Genomic DNA, 12,520 nt, shown 5'->3' with positions numbered 1-12,520 from the left:
TTTTGCAAACTTCTACCTTTAAGTTATCCAACTAGAAGTATTTTACCTGAGAGAACAGTGACGATGGTTTTTCAGTGGCACCTCTTACAGTTAGAAAAAGTTAACTGAAAACATGCAATTACAGAACCCATTGGGAGTTTTTAACCTTGTTAGCTTTAACATTTTTGGAAGTGCAAGACAAAAGGCAGCAACCCAAACAATAGTTTGCAATAAGTTATCCTTTTATTACATACTTAACAGTTGCTGCATAATATTTTTAACAGCAACTGATTTTAGTCCATTGCAACTTGTAGCTGGTTCAATTCTCTCCTCAAAGCCACCATATACACCAAATACAAGCCTCGGCACGTCAGAGAATGACCTAAGGGAGGGACGCTGCGCAGTGGTTAGAGCACAGGACTGCAAATAGATCAGGTTCCATTCTTGGCTCTGCCACTGCCTTGCCGTATGACTTCGGACAAGTCAGTTAATTGCTCACATTTCCCCATTGTAAAATGTGGAAAGCACTTCTTACCTACCTCGCCTACGGGAGGTGAGTGTTCATGGCTGTAAAGCTGAAGAGTTGTTGGTTTTTTTTTGGATAAAAAGTAACACAAAAAATGGTGATCCCAGAATTTTAGCCTACACTTTTAGCAGACAATCCAAAATCTTCACAGTTAATTAAATCTTAGAAGTATTTAGAAATCTGCCAACAGTAAGGAGATGTATCAATGACTATCACTGAAGGCTCTTACCAGGAGTAACACAACATTGAACAAGCACAAACAGACTTTCAGGCTCAATTCTCAGATTAATAAAGAATGCTAGATTGTGACGTGACCTTCAAGAGGAAGATAGTTTCCCCTTCTATCTCTCACCTGTGACTCAAATAGGGCAAGCTCAAACAGAAGATATTTTCTGGAAAGCAAACTAGATGAGCCAAAACATTTTTCTCCATTTCTAAACTCTGAGCCTATTAAACATTGAAATGTGTATGCATGACTCAATCCTCATGCTCCTCACTGCATCTTTCGCAAAAGATGCTCTGCTCAGCAAAACTCCAGGACCAATGAACTACTTTTATTCGGTTTTGAAGCTACCACATATAATAGTATTGCCTCTGTCACTCAAAACTGTGTGTTATTTCCCTACAAACAAACGTGAGAAGGTACATGAAACACAAAGCACACAGCAAAAAGTAAAAAGGGAAGTAGAATACATACACTGCTTGTAATAAAGACATGTTAGATAATTGGAAAGATGTTTAGGAAAAGCGACAGCTCATAAAAAGAAACAGTCAAGTAAAATTTCAGAACAGGGTTACTCCGATGCCTACAAAACTTTCTGAAGCAGTAAGTCCCAAGTTTTCACATCATAAATGAAAGCGTTTTTGCAAGCATCCAATTTATAAGAAAAATATTCTGGAAATAGTCACATAGTTCAGGAGTTTACTATTTTATTAAGTGTCATTTATGTAGAAAAGTAAAAAGAAACCTTTTTATAAGAGACTTTTAATCCTCCACCAATATAACCACGGGTGCAAGCAGGCAATGCGTTACCTGTATCAGCAATACTCTAGAACACTGCAAAGCAGCATAAAGAAAAAAGGCTTTCAGTAAATGACTAAACACTCTAACACTCACGCTGATCTTGAATCCCAACATTCACAAATGTCTAGAACGCTCTCGCTTGCCTCCTGGGTTTAAGGACTTGCCAGTATCAATAAGGTAACCTAACGTCTCATTCAGTCCCTCCTAGCAACTGGGCAGAATGATAGTTTGGATGTTCTGAAGTAAATTTCAGAGGGAAGAATTCCTTCTAAAGTTTCCCTCTTCCCTTAACAAGATCTAACCACAGCTTTTTTTTCTAATTTGCCTTTGTAGTTAAGCGAAATACAGCAGAGAATTTGTAAAGAGGTGCCTTTTTTTGTTTCCAATAACTAACTCTGGATTTTCTTGCTTTCTGTACATATTCGTCACAACTGCCTCCTTTCAGGCCTCATCCAAGTTCTGCCCTATTATCACCTGCAATTTTGATTTAATTTTAGTCAAAATTTAAAAAGCATATTTAAATTCTATATGCAAGTCCCCGTGTACGCAACATGGGCTGTCTGGCAGACACCTTCACAGAACTGACTTCTCACAGCTAACTCTGCAGCTCGCTACGTGACTCAATGGCAGCAGCTGAGGTTGACAGAGCTCGTCAACAATTGAAGTAACTTTATCAAAATATCCAAATTCTTTGTTATCACCACATTATTTTAATCCATACCCAGATTTGACTTTTTCTGCTCCCTTTGTCCACTTGTAGCTTGTTCTTGCAAAATCTCTGTTTTTGTGGAATAAAACAAACCCACAGAGTATGGAAACATGTACAGGATCACCACCACAGCAATGAGAACTTTAATCCGATTCAGAATTCTTACCTCCCCAGGTACTTCCTACTTGTGGAGGAGCTGATATAGGATGTACAGACGGATGGAAAGTTGGCTGCAAATCAAGCAGATCGTTTGGCAGCTTTGAAGTGCTAGAAGACAAATTAATACAACCGTTTGAACTACATCACGGTTCTCAACACAAGGCAAACGTCAGCGACTGTCAGCAGTAAGGAAAGCTTTGTTACAAAGCGGTTGTTACAACATGTACAGAACTAAGCCCAAAATCAGAAAGTCTGGTGAACTTCACATTTTCGGTTTTGTAGAGAAGTGTTAATTTAGCACCATGAGTTCTATGTTACGCCAAGGGACTTTTGTCAGAGCTGTCTAAGGCAGAACGACACCCAGCCTTCTCATCTTCCTCCCAGTCCAACACCAGGGCTACAGCACCTTACGTTCTGCAATCTTCAGCAGCTTTGGAAATAACCTCATGAAAGCCCTACGGTATGACAAAAGCAGACTGACAGAACGAGTTCTAATGGGCTGCATCACCAAAACGTTACATCTAAATTCCACAGCTTTATCTTTCCACTATCAACCACTGCCGAGAAACTGGCTAACACCTGTGAGCTCCTGAAGAACTCTGGGGAAAGCAAAATACAAGCAGCTTTGGAACACCTTGTCGCGCATCAGCCATGTGAATGAAAACTCATTCAAATGCACATTTTAGACTATCCAAAACCAAATTGAGACCTAAGAACATCGCATGGAAATGAAGAGTGAAGTCTTGAACACAACCGATGCAATGATTTCAAACAGGAACAGTAAAATTCATCCTCCTGCACAGTTCATTTCACACTTTAAATTACTCCTGGGGAAAAGAAAAAAAGGAGTACTGGTGTTCACCCAGAACTTTTTAGCACACAAAATAAACCAAAAATTGCACGTACAGCTGCTACTATGAATAGCAGCTAAGTCACTGTGGCATCCAAGCACCTTCCAAAATGAGACTGGCACACGAGTTTAAAGGCTAGTAGCCACATCCTAGCTCCTTGTGTATTCTCTTGCTGACCCAATCACTTGCATCATTTAGTTTTTATTATTTCAACTCTGACTGAAGTCCCATTCTGCCACTACCACTCCTATGAAAAAGCAGCGTGGTCTGGCACAGCCCTGTACTGTGAGCAGCAGAACCAAGATCGTTTTCAAGGTAAATTTCAAGTTAGTGATAGGGATTAATCAGACGTTGCATCTAATAGCAAACAACTGAACTTATGACCCAACATACCCCCTTCATGGCACCACCTGCTGTAAAATCTGTTCTTTGCTCATCGCAGTCATGCTGCCAACAACTGAATTTAAACATGAAGACAAAATAGCATTTGGGGTTGGTTTTTGTTTGTTGTTTGTTTTTTTTTAAAGAGGAAAACGCTCTTGCCTTCTCTGTGTAGCATTTCTGGCTGTTTGAAGCAGCTTTATCAGATGTTTCTATGTTTCAGACCCCTTAAGCAGCAAGCTCAGATAGATATTCAGAGTTACTAGTTCAAAGGATCTGCCCATTTCAAATATTCTGGCCTCTAAAAAGTAATTTTTGAAAAAATAAATATCCTTTTTCAAGGAACTCTTTTGGTTACTAACACTAACAGATTCTCTAGCTCCTTATACGCGATTCAGCTATTTTCCACGTATCAGCCATCAAGTGATTTCCTACAATAGCTTGCTAATAGGGAAAGAAGGCCGTCAAAGTGCTGACTGCTTTTAAAGAACAGCAGAAAACTAAAGGAGACAAGTAGATTCTTATGTGAGCTCTAACAGAACAACTAAGCAATCCTTCAGGTTTAGGATCACACCCAAAGCAAAAATACGCCTTTAAAGAGCTATTTCCTGCTGTACTGACAAAAGCACTGTACCTTCTGCTACTGCTTGATTTGACAGGTATTTTACAGACTGAAGATCACGCACTTACTCATACCGACAGTTCCTGCTAGTCAAAAATAGGGATTAGTGTGCAGTGACTACTCGTGCACTATCTTTGCAAGTCCCTGCAGACAGAGATACAACTCCAGACTCCGAAACCTGCCCCTCTTCTTTCAAACCCTGCTTCGGGCTTTCCTTTTTCTGAAAAATCTACCGAGAACGGTTGTTACCACTCAACTTTTAAAGATCTAGAAATGCAACATTTAATTCGGTATTATCTTTATGACCTCACAAACTGAATTTTTATTTGATTTTCCCCAAATTAACTGTAAGGTTCTTTGGAGGCAAAGCACGCGTGTTTTATAGTTCCAACCGCCTGGCTCACCGACTAAGAACGGCAGTCGATTCTGATCGGAAACTATTCTGCAGACGGATGATGAAAACACACTTTTTATGTTATTTATGGCAATAGGTTACTTTTTTCCCCCCTCAATGTTACCCAAAACGTCATTTCTTATCACACCATTAACATACTCTACACCCAACCAACCTTGCGCAGCAGAAGTTCAGAGGAAACCCTAGCTGCAGCGCATCTGACGGTGAAGCAATACCATTAAACGTACCTGTTTGAAGAGCTAGGGGTAGAAAAAATATCAATGGCTGGTGTCGTCATTATGCTTCCTGCTGCAGTCGACACAGGAGAAGCTGCAGTTGTTAAAGAGGTATGAGGTTTCTTTGCAAGTTCTTTTAGACGTTGTTCCTGTTAGGAAAGCGAGCTGGCATAAGAAATCCAGAAACAACATTCATGTGTATGACTTTGGAGAGAAGTAAAGCAGAACTTAACGAATTCTTTTTATTTATTCCACACACTAGTGTCAGCTACTTATAGTTACAAGAATCAGTGGCACCACAAATCCTTCAGACACTATTTTAACAAGCCATCCACAAGTTGTATGGCATGTGTACGTAAGAGTCTACTTCCAACGCTTTGCCAACAGCACATGCGCAGTATTAATAACTGTTTTTTCCCTTTGCTTCATTAAGACTCCTAATAAACGATCAACAGGAACGTAGGAAAAGCATTTTCGATTAAAAATTCCACATGCCTACCTTTAAAGCTTTTAAGCGAGCCTGTTCTTCCTCTAGCGCAGCTTGCTTTTCCCTTTCATCAACTTTTGTGAGGGACAGGCCAGTGCTTGCAAGGGAAGAGACTGCATTGGAAAGGGTGGTAGCCCTAAAGTAATTGGACAGGAGAAAAAGCTGGCTGTTAATAGGTGACACGTCATAGGAAGATCTAAAGAACTCTTTACTTGTATCCACCCAGTCTTGTGAACTCTTTATAATGTTGTTATATCTCACACTGTGCAATACAGAGGGATAAAGATACACTGTACGAACTGCAAAATGAAAATTCCTACACATCATGTTATCTACTCTTATACACTGGATTTTCCCCCTTAAATGCTTTCCCTCCACATTCATATTTGAAGCCTTTCCTCTTTTCCATTTGCTTAAGATGGCATTATTTCTAGATACATGTGAATCTCCAATAATCTGGGCTCCAATTCAAATTGTTGCTAATTTAACAGGTTTAGATAAGAAACTATCAATGCAACTAGTATATCCCAGAGGAAAAGTTTACAATTTATCACCACGTTTAAGAGTGTGCAAAAAATTTAAAACAAATACTTTAAAAAAAACTGAAGTAACTTTACAAAAGAAAGCAAATATTCTAAGTAGCAGCTAATAAAATGGTGCTAAATCCTAAGATTGTCACTACCGTAAAAAAAGAACATATAAAATATGACTGCCTTATGTTTTGAAAATGCAACCGAGAAATGGAATTCAATTTTGCAATATTAAGCTCTTTTTTTTTTAAATTTAAACAATTAAGTTAGTTGCCTAGAGGGCTTCTCTGGATTGCCCTTTGTGTTTAGCAAGCACTTAAAATCAGCAACTGTCTTTCACCATATACAGTAGAGCTTTAATCCCCAATTACTTTAAAAATTCATTCTTAATTTAAGGAGTTCTGGAAGCATTTTCTTGCTTTTGACAAAAAAAGGGATTACAGTTGAGATGTAAGAGTCTAAGAACATTAATGTTGCATACCTTATAGAAGTCTAATTATTAACAGAAAATGAACACTTGCAGGCAGTAAGTGAAAAAACCCTTAGTTTCTCTTCAGAAGTTCAAGATCAGATGTTAAAAGCATAACTACTACATGAGGGATGCTACAGCAAGTGCCTGCAGCTCCTTAGAGTCCCGTTCTGTTGACCTGGAAGAAGCTGTCTTAAATACTCAGCAAACAATAGGATAACTTGTGATTCTACCAATGCTAATATAATAGAGTTTTGTCTTGAACATAACCGTCACAAACCTTAATTCATAATGAAATGGAAAATAATGGATTTAACATTCGATTCAACAATTGTGTCAAAGGACAAGGCCATAAGCACCTGCTTGCAGCTGTGGAATCTTTAATTTTCTTCCCTTCTAGAGAAGCTAAATGTTGTTCCAAAGCATCAAGAAGGCTACTCGGTGCCTATAAAAAGAGATTGAAGAATCTAAGGTGAAGCAAATCAGTGGTTAAAAGACTTTCAGAGAACGCAACTGCAGGGCAACTGGTACAACAGCTCAGAATATTTATACCACATCTTGGCATCCTGTACCTATTTAATTACTTAAAATATCAGGTGATGTACATTACCCTGTCGTAATGACTCACCAGTAAGTACTGAAATATGTCAAGAGATGTTAAAATTAACAGCTAGAGAACAGCAAGCAGACAGTCGGAAGCAGTCAGTATTTCAAGAGACACTAAGAAGGCGGCTTTACCTAAAGTCATTTCTATGCGCACGCTCTGCAAGCCTTCACAATGATTTACACGGGCATACAGCTAAAAGCAAGCCTGCTAAAAACTGCTGCTTCATAATATCATTTAGAAGTTTCGTTAGGTGAACTCACAGATACAAACTGTGTCTTCAAGCATGACAGAAATCAGGTTGTCTTAAAACTCAATTACAGTACGACAGAAACGATCTGTAAACAATCTATAAAATCTGTAAAAGCCAGACTCTGACAGAGGTTGGATTTAATCACAAAACTTGGTGACAATATACGCAAGAAAGCATAAGCGTGTGCCATAATGCCAAGTTTTCCTGATTATGCAAGCCCAAAACCAGACATGTACTGGCAAACACATAATAGGTTTATCTACCTGTGAGAGATCTGGTATGTCTCCTCTGTCAATTCCAACTTGCTGTAAGAAAGCAAACGAGCTTTAGAACCTGTTTGCATTTGTTCAAGGCAGAGATGCTCAAAAAGCAAACAACTTTAAGATGAATTCACATAAAGAGCACAAACCTGTCCATATACATTTAAATCTCCACAATGTCAACTCTATAATGGTCGGTTATAATAAATTCTGCTGTTAAATGTATACACGTTTGAAGTGGGCACATTAGAGGTATTTTAACAGATACAGCATTAGAAATAAAACAGAGTAAGAATCAAGTGTTTCAGAATTTTAAGGCTGGAAAAGTTTGCCTATCCCACAATTTACGTGGCAAATTCTCAGACCTACTGATATCGAGCATATATTTGCTAAAACAAAGCACCTTCATAATTCTGTAAAGAAGCTTTTTTCTAAAATGCAGATCAAACTTAAGATGCTCTGCAGCAGGATACACACTGTCGCAACAGAAAGATTCATTCTCTCAACCTGAGCTGATAGTGCCATCAACTGAAGAGGGCTGAAGGCAGTACCTCTGACAGAGAGATTCTGTCAGGACAGACAGTGAGCCAGGCTTTATTGCTTAATTTTTTGGTAAGAGTTCTGAATAACGAAGGAAAGCAAAACAAGAACAGGAGCACATCTCAACTGAGGAATTCCATAATTCTAGGACATCAATTCAGCAATGCTTCAGAAACAAGAATGCAACAGATTAAATACATTTAAGAAAGCACACCAACAAAACATTTTGCAAGGTAACTGCTTTTTCCTCTACAAACACACCTATAGCCAAGACATCTTTAAAAAAAATAATTACATGTTCACCTACTTGTCTCAGTTTCTTGTTTGTGAAGCTGTTATTTAATTTAAATAAAATATGGCAGAATTGTGGATTTCAAACTAGAATACGGCTAGAATCATAGAAAGCAGCAGATCACCGTGAAGTTCCTTTCTTTGTTTTAAGCAAGGCTCATCTTCAAAGCTCACAATTATTATGGAACCAAAAAAATTTTAAACGGCATATTTACACACCCTCCTTAAGTAAAAGATAAGCCAATAAATATTTTGTAGTCAGGTTTTTCAATGCAGTCCTCAAAGGAACTAATCACCAGGGTAGAGACTGACAAGATGACCCTTGAACCGCAATTAGGCTGGAAGGAAGAACTATCTGCTTTACAAGAAAATAGGCATTTTATAAGTTGTTTCAAATAAAGGGCAAAGTTTGGCTGACTAAAGTTTACCTCTGCAACTTTAAGGAACTCCGAGATCCGCGTCATTCTAGTGAGGAACTTCTTGTATATATCAAGGCCTTCTTTGCACTGGTTCTTTTTCATATCGAAGTATTTTTCTATCAAGAGTAAGAATATTTGCACTAAATGAGAAGTCAAGCATTCTGCAAAGGATACGCGAAGTAAAAGTGTCTAGAACAAGACAAACAGAAAACGCCCGCAGATCTGTTTTATTACATGAAGTGCAGAAGTTACTAAGCCTAACTTGGAGCAAATGACAAAAACTCGATCTGAACGCGAGCTAATAGTCACCAGCATGCAATTACACCTTACCTTGCAGGTACTAGATCTCATAAAAGCATAAGCACCCTGAAGAGGACAATCAGGTTTGAGAATAGGTCACCCAAAGAAATGTAAATCCATGCTTTTGGGGGAAAAAAGAGTGATTTTACAATCTGGCAGTCAAACAGCTACTCTATTCCAGTGGCCACAAACCAGATTTTGATATTCTCTGCCAGACTGATGCCTCTTGTTACAGCGTGGTCTACAATGAGGTGCAACCGATTGCAAGACACTGGTGCTGGAAGCAACAGCGTGTCAACTCCCTTCTTGAAATAACTTTCAGGCCCTGTGTTTCTGTACTAAGCTGCACTCAAAACATGAGCGAAAGCAACCGTATGCTTGTTCTTCTGGATGAGGTAAAAGAAGTAGACGCTTCAGTCTGGAAGCCTGACTGTCCTTCACTGACTAATTCAGCATTCTGCTTTCCATTTTGCAAGCACTGGGTAATAACAGCAGTCAGATAGCTTGACCTGATCGCAGAATACAACTAAATCAGGCATATGAACAGACCCTTCTTGACTTATTTTCTAGATTTAGGCTCTGCTGCATCTCCAGCGTGTGCAAGTGAAAGGGCTTGAAGCCTGAGTTTATAATTCCCCTTAAAAAAGCCAACCAATCATTAAATCATCAGAATGGCCAGGGTTGGAAGGGACCTCTGGAGATCAGCTAGTCCAACCCTCTGCCAGAGCAGGGTCACCCAGAGCAGGTGGCACAGGAACGCGTCCCAGCGGGTTTGGGATGTCTCCAGAGACAGAGACTCCACCACCTCTCTGGGCAGCCTGTGCCAGGGCTCTGCCACCCTCACAGCAAAGAAGTTCCTCCTCGTGTTTAGGTGGAACTTCCTATGCTCAAGTTTGTGCCCGTTACCTCTTGTCCTGTCCCCGGGCACCACTGAAGAGAGCCTGGCCCCATCCTCCTGACACCCACCCTTGAAGTATTTATAAGTGTTGGTAAGATCCTCCCTCAGTCGTCTTTTTTCCAGACTGAAAAACTTAAAAAGAAACAAAACCTGGTCTTGTTTCTTAAATATGAAACATCAATATCATGATTTGGGTTTGCCATGCAGTTCAATGAGACAAAAACACAGAAAAAATCCCAACAAAAAACAACCCCAGAACAAAGTGCGAGAACAAAATCAAGTGAAAAAAAATCTTGCATTGGCTTTGTGTTCAGAAGTTTACCCGTATCTGTATTTAATGCAATAGAAAACGCAGCTGGACAGAAAAAACCTTGGAAATAAATCTGTCTTGGAAATAACAGTAATAATTTAATGCTTTACAGTATGACTATTTTAATTTCTCAGAAAAGAGCACCTCTTTGTTGTATGTATGTAAGCAGTTGTATTTACCCAAGAGGTTAATAATCCCTTCGTTATATGCAGCAAACAGTCTAATGGCATCTTTGAAGAGGAGCATGAAGGCAGCATTAATTACACCATTTGTAAGTTCATTGCTATTGACCTAGGAAGAGCAGAAATAAGTTAATTTAACTGAATTGATCCCTTATTGAAAAACTTCTAGTTGAACTCCGGGTACTCTATCCCAAGGCACGCTTTCCCATCATCTCACTGGCTACTAGTGGAAAGTGGCAGCACAGCAAATCAACACAGATCTCTCAGCACGGAATTAAATCAAATCATTTTGGCAGACATTTTTTGTTAACTGATGTCAATGTTAACAAACGTAACTAAAAGACAGAGGGCAGAAATAACCACTTAAATGAACAAATAATTCTTAGATAAGGTAGACAATAAACAACACTAACTTAGCACAAAGCATTCTCCCCAGTGAGCACCTTCTTTCTTTTATCTGGTTTCTTAGGACTGTATCAATGACCAAAATGATTTGTACTCTAAGCTGTGAGGATAACATGGACACAAGAGGATGAACATGGAACTAAGTTTAAGATCTTGCCCTATTTTACAAGTCTGGGCAGGTTTGTACAAAGTCAATAGCACTTTAGACGGGTACATGCTGCTACACTTACATTGAAGTCAAGAAGTGCATCCATCTGATTTTGTATAATTGGTACAGTTTTTAGGAGTTTTTCTGTGCTCATTGTTCTCATCACTCCATCAGCCCTGTTGTGCAAAACAAAAGAAAATCCTTCACCTGAATTTTGAAGGCAATTTTTAGTGAGAAACAGAACATAGAAAAGTAAAAGAGGTCATCAGAAAACATTTCAGTCATGGCCATTCAAAGCAGGCATTTCCATGTTTAGGAATGCTCTCTAGCCAATACAACTGTAATAACTGCAATGCACAAAAGCAACAACTTTTATACGGCCAAAAGATGACTCCAAGATCAATTTTTATTCAGAGGAAGTGAAACTGATAGTGCTCAGAGACACAGCAGAGCTACAACGCATCAGGTCATCAAAAGAAAAATGCTCTGAAGGTTATTTCTGAAGCAAAATTGTTTACTGTTTTGTGTCAGATTGCGTGATTTTCTTTTCAACTAAAAGCAGTAAGAAAGAATAAACAAGTGTGGCAATACATTTTTCAAGCTTTTTCAGACGGATTATAGAGGCTACATGACACTTTCTTTTAATGGCTGACTACCAACATTTGGTTATTATTTGTTCAGATTAAAGGGACAAATTATTCAAGAAAAGCAACAACTGAGGAAGAGATTAAGTCACCTGAGCAACAAGAAACAACTGCTTTCTGTGTGATAAATCAGGCAGCCTTACAGTCCCTCAGCGCACACAGCAAACCAAACGTTTCCTGCAAGGGCAAATCTCTCAGTGCATCTGCAGAGAGAAGGCTGTGGCTGTTCTCCAGGCTGGAAACCCACGGGGAACACGCTGCTCCCAGCTTTCTACTCCTGCTCTGGACTCCCTCCTTACAGCAACTGCACCAAACCTAACGTGGCAGGGCACGGCTCCCAGCCCCTGAGAAAAACCGAGGGGTGGAAAAGGGAGATTGCTGCCACCCAGAACAGTTATTCCTGCTGGCTCACGGATGCTGTGGGCTAAAGAATTCCCCTCGTTTGGCCTAAAACACCTGATTACAAAGCAACTGTGTGACACCCTAGTGTATCTGCAGCCACCTGACCGTGCACGTACCCTGTAGGTGGAAAAGGCTGAGTGCTTTCTGTTCTTGGGACTCCAGCCATCTCTAAAGGCAGAAACAGTGACAGGAGCCCCAAAGCTCCCCTTTTACATCACCACCACATTTGAAAACAAAGTTGGCTGTACAGTATTAGCAAAGAGGCATAAGGGATCTGGACAGTCTTCTCAGGCCAACTGAGATGGCTTTTTAACACTAATGCAAGACATCGTTAGGCAGCCCATTACTGCAGTTAACTCATTCATCGGTTTCAGGTTGAGATTTTTATGGGTTCGTTAACAATTAACTTTTAAGCATCAAGGTAAATTATCCTGTGTATGGATGGTAAAGGATGCCCAAATGTAAAACTAAAATTATGTTTTTAAACTTTAAAAACC

The 12,520-nt window shown here is 39.4% G+C and overlaps 1 protein-coding gene across 13 annotated transcripts in view; it reads right to left on the bottom strand.

Annotated features, from left to right (window-relative positions):
• The window catches only part of PICALM (phosphatidylinositol binding clathrin assembly protein), a 70,565-nt gene that overhangs the window by 23,484 nt on the left and 34,561 nt on the right, over positions 1 to 12,520 (bottom strand). For all 13 annotated transcript variants that reach the window (XR_012585208.1, XM_074572398.1, XM_074572400.1 and 10 more), the window contains exons 5-12: positions 11,060 to 11,153; positions 10,422 to 10,533; positions 8,744 to 8,850; positions 7,488 to 7,529; positions 6,727 to 6,812; positions 5,381 to 5,504; positions 4,894 to 5,030; positions 2,405 to 2,505 (exon numbers count right to left, since the gene is read on the bottom strand). Coding sequence is in view for 12 of the 13 variants with exons in the window: in XM_074572398.1 (XP_074428499.1) it covers positions 2,405 to 2,505; positions 4,894 to 5,030; positions 5,381 to 5,504; positions 6,727 to 6,812; positions 7,488 to 7,529; positions 8,744 to 8,850; positions 10,422 to 10,533; positions 11,060 to 11,153 (803 nt within the window). In the remaining variant the exon portion in view is untranslated. The remainder of the gene's footprint in view (positions 1 to 2,404; positions 2,506 to 4,893; positions 5,031 to 5,380; positions 5,505 to 6,726; positions 6,813 to 7,487; positions 7,530 to 8,743; positions 8,851 to 10,421; positions 10,534 to 11,059; positions 11,154 to 12,520) is intronic.

Source organism: Larus michahellis, chromosome 1 (assembly GCF_964199755.1).
Source record: "Larus michahellis chromosome 1, bLarMic1.1, whole genome shotgun sequence".
Classification (NCBI taxonomy): Eukaryota; Metazoa; Chordata; class Aves; order Charadriiformes; family Laridae; genus Larus; species Larus michahellis.
Note: the sequence above shows the minus strand (reverse complement) of the source record. Positions and strands in the feature narration are given on the sequence as shown.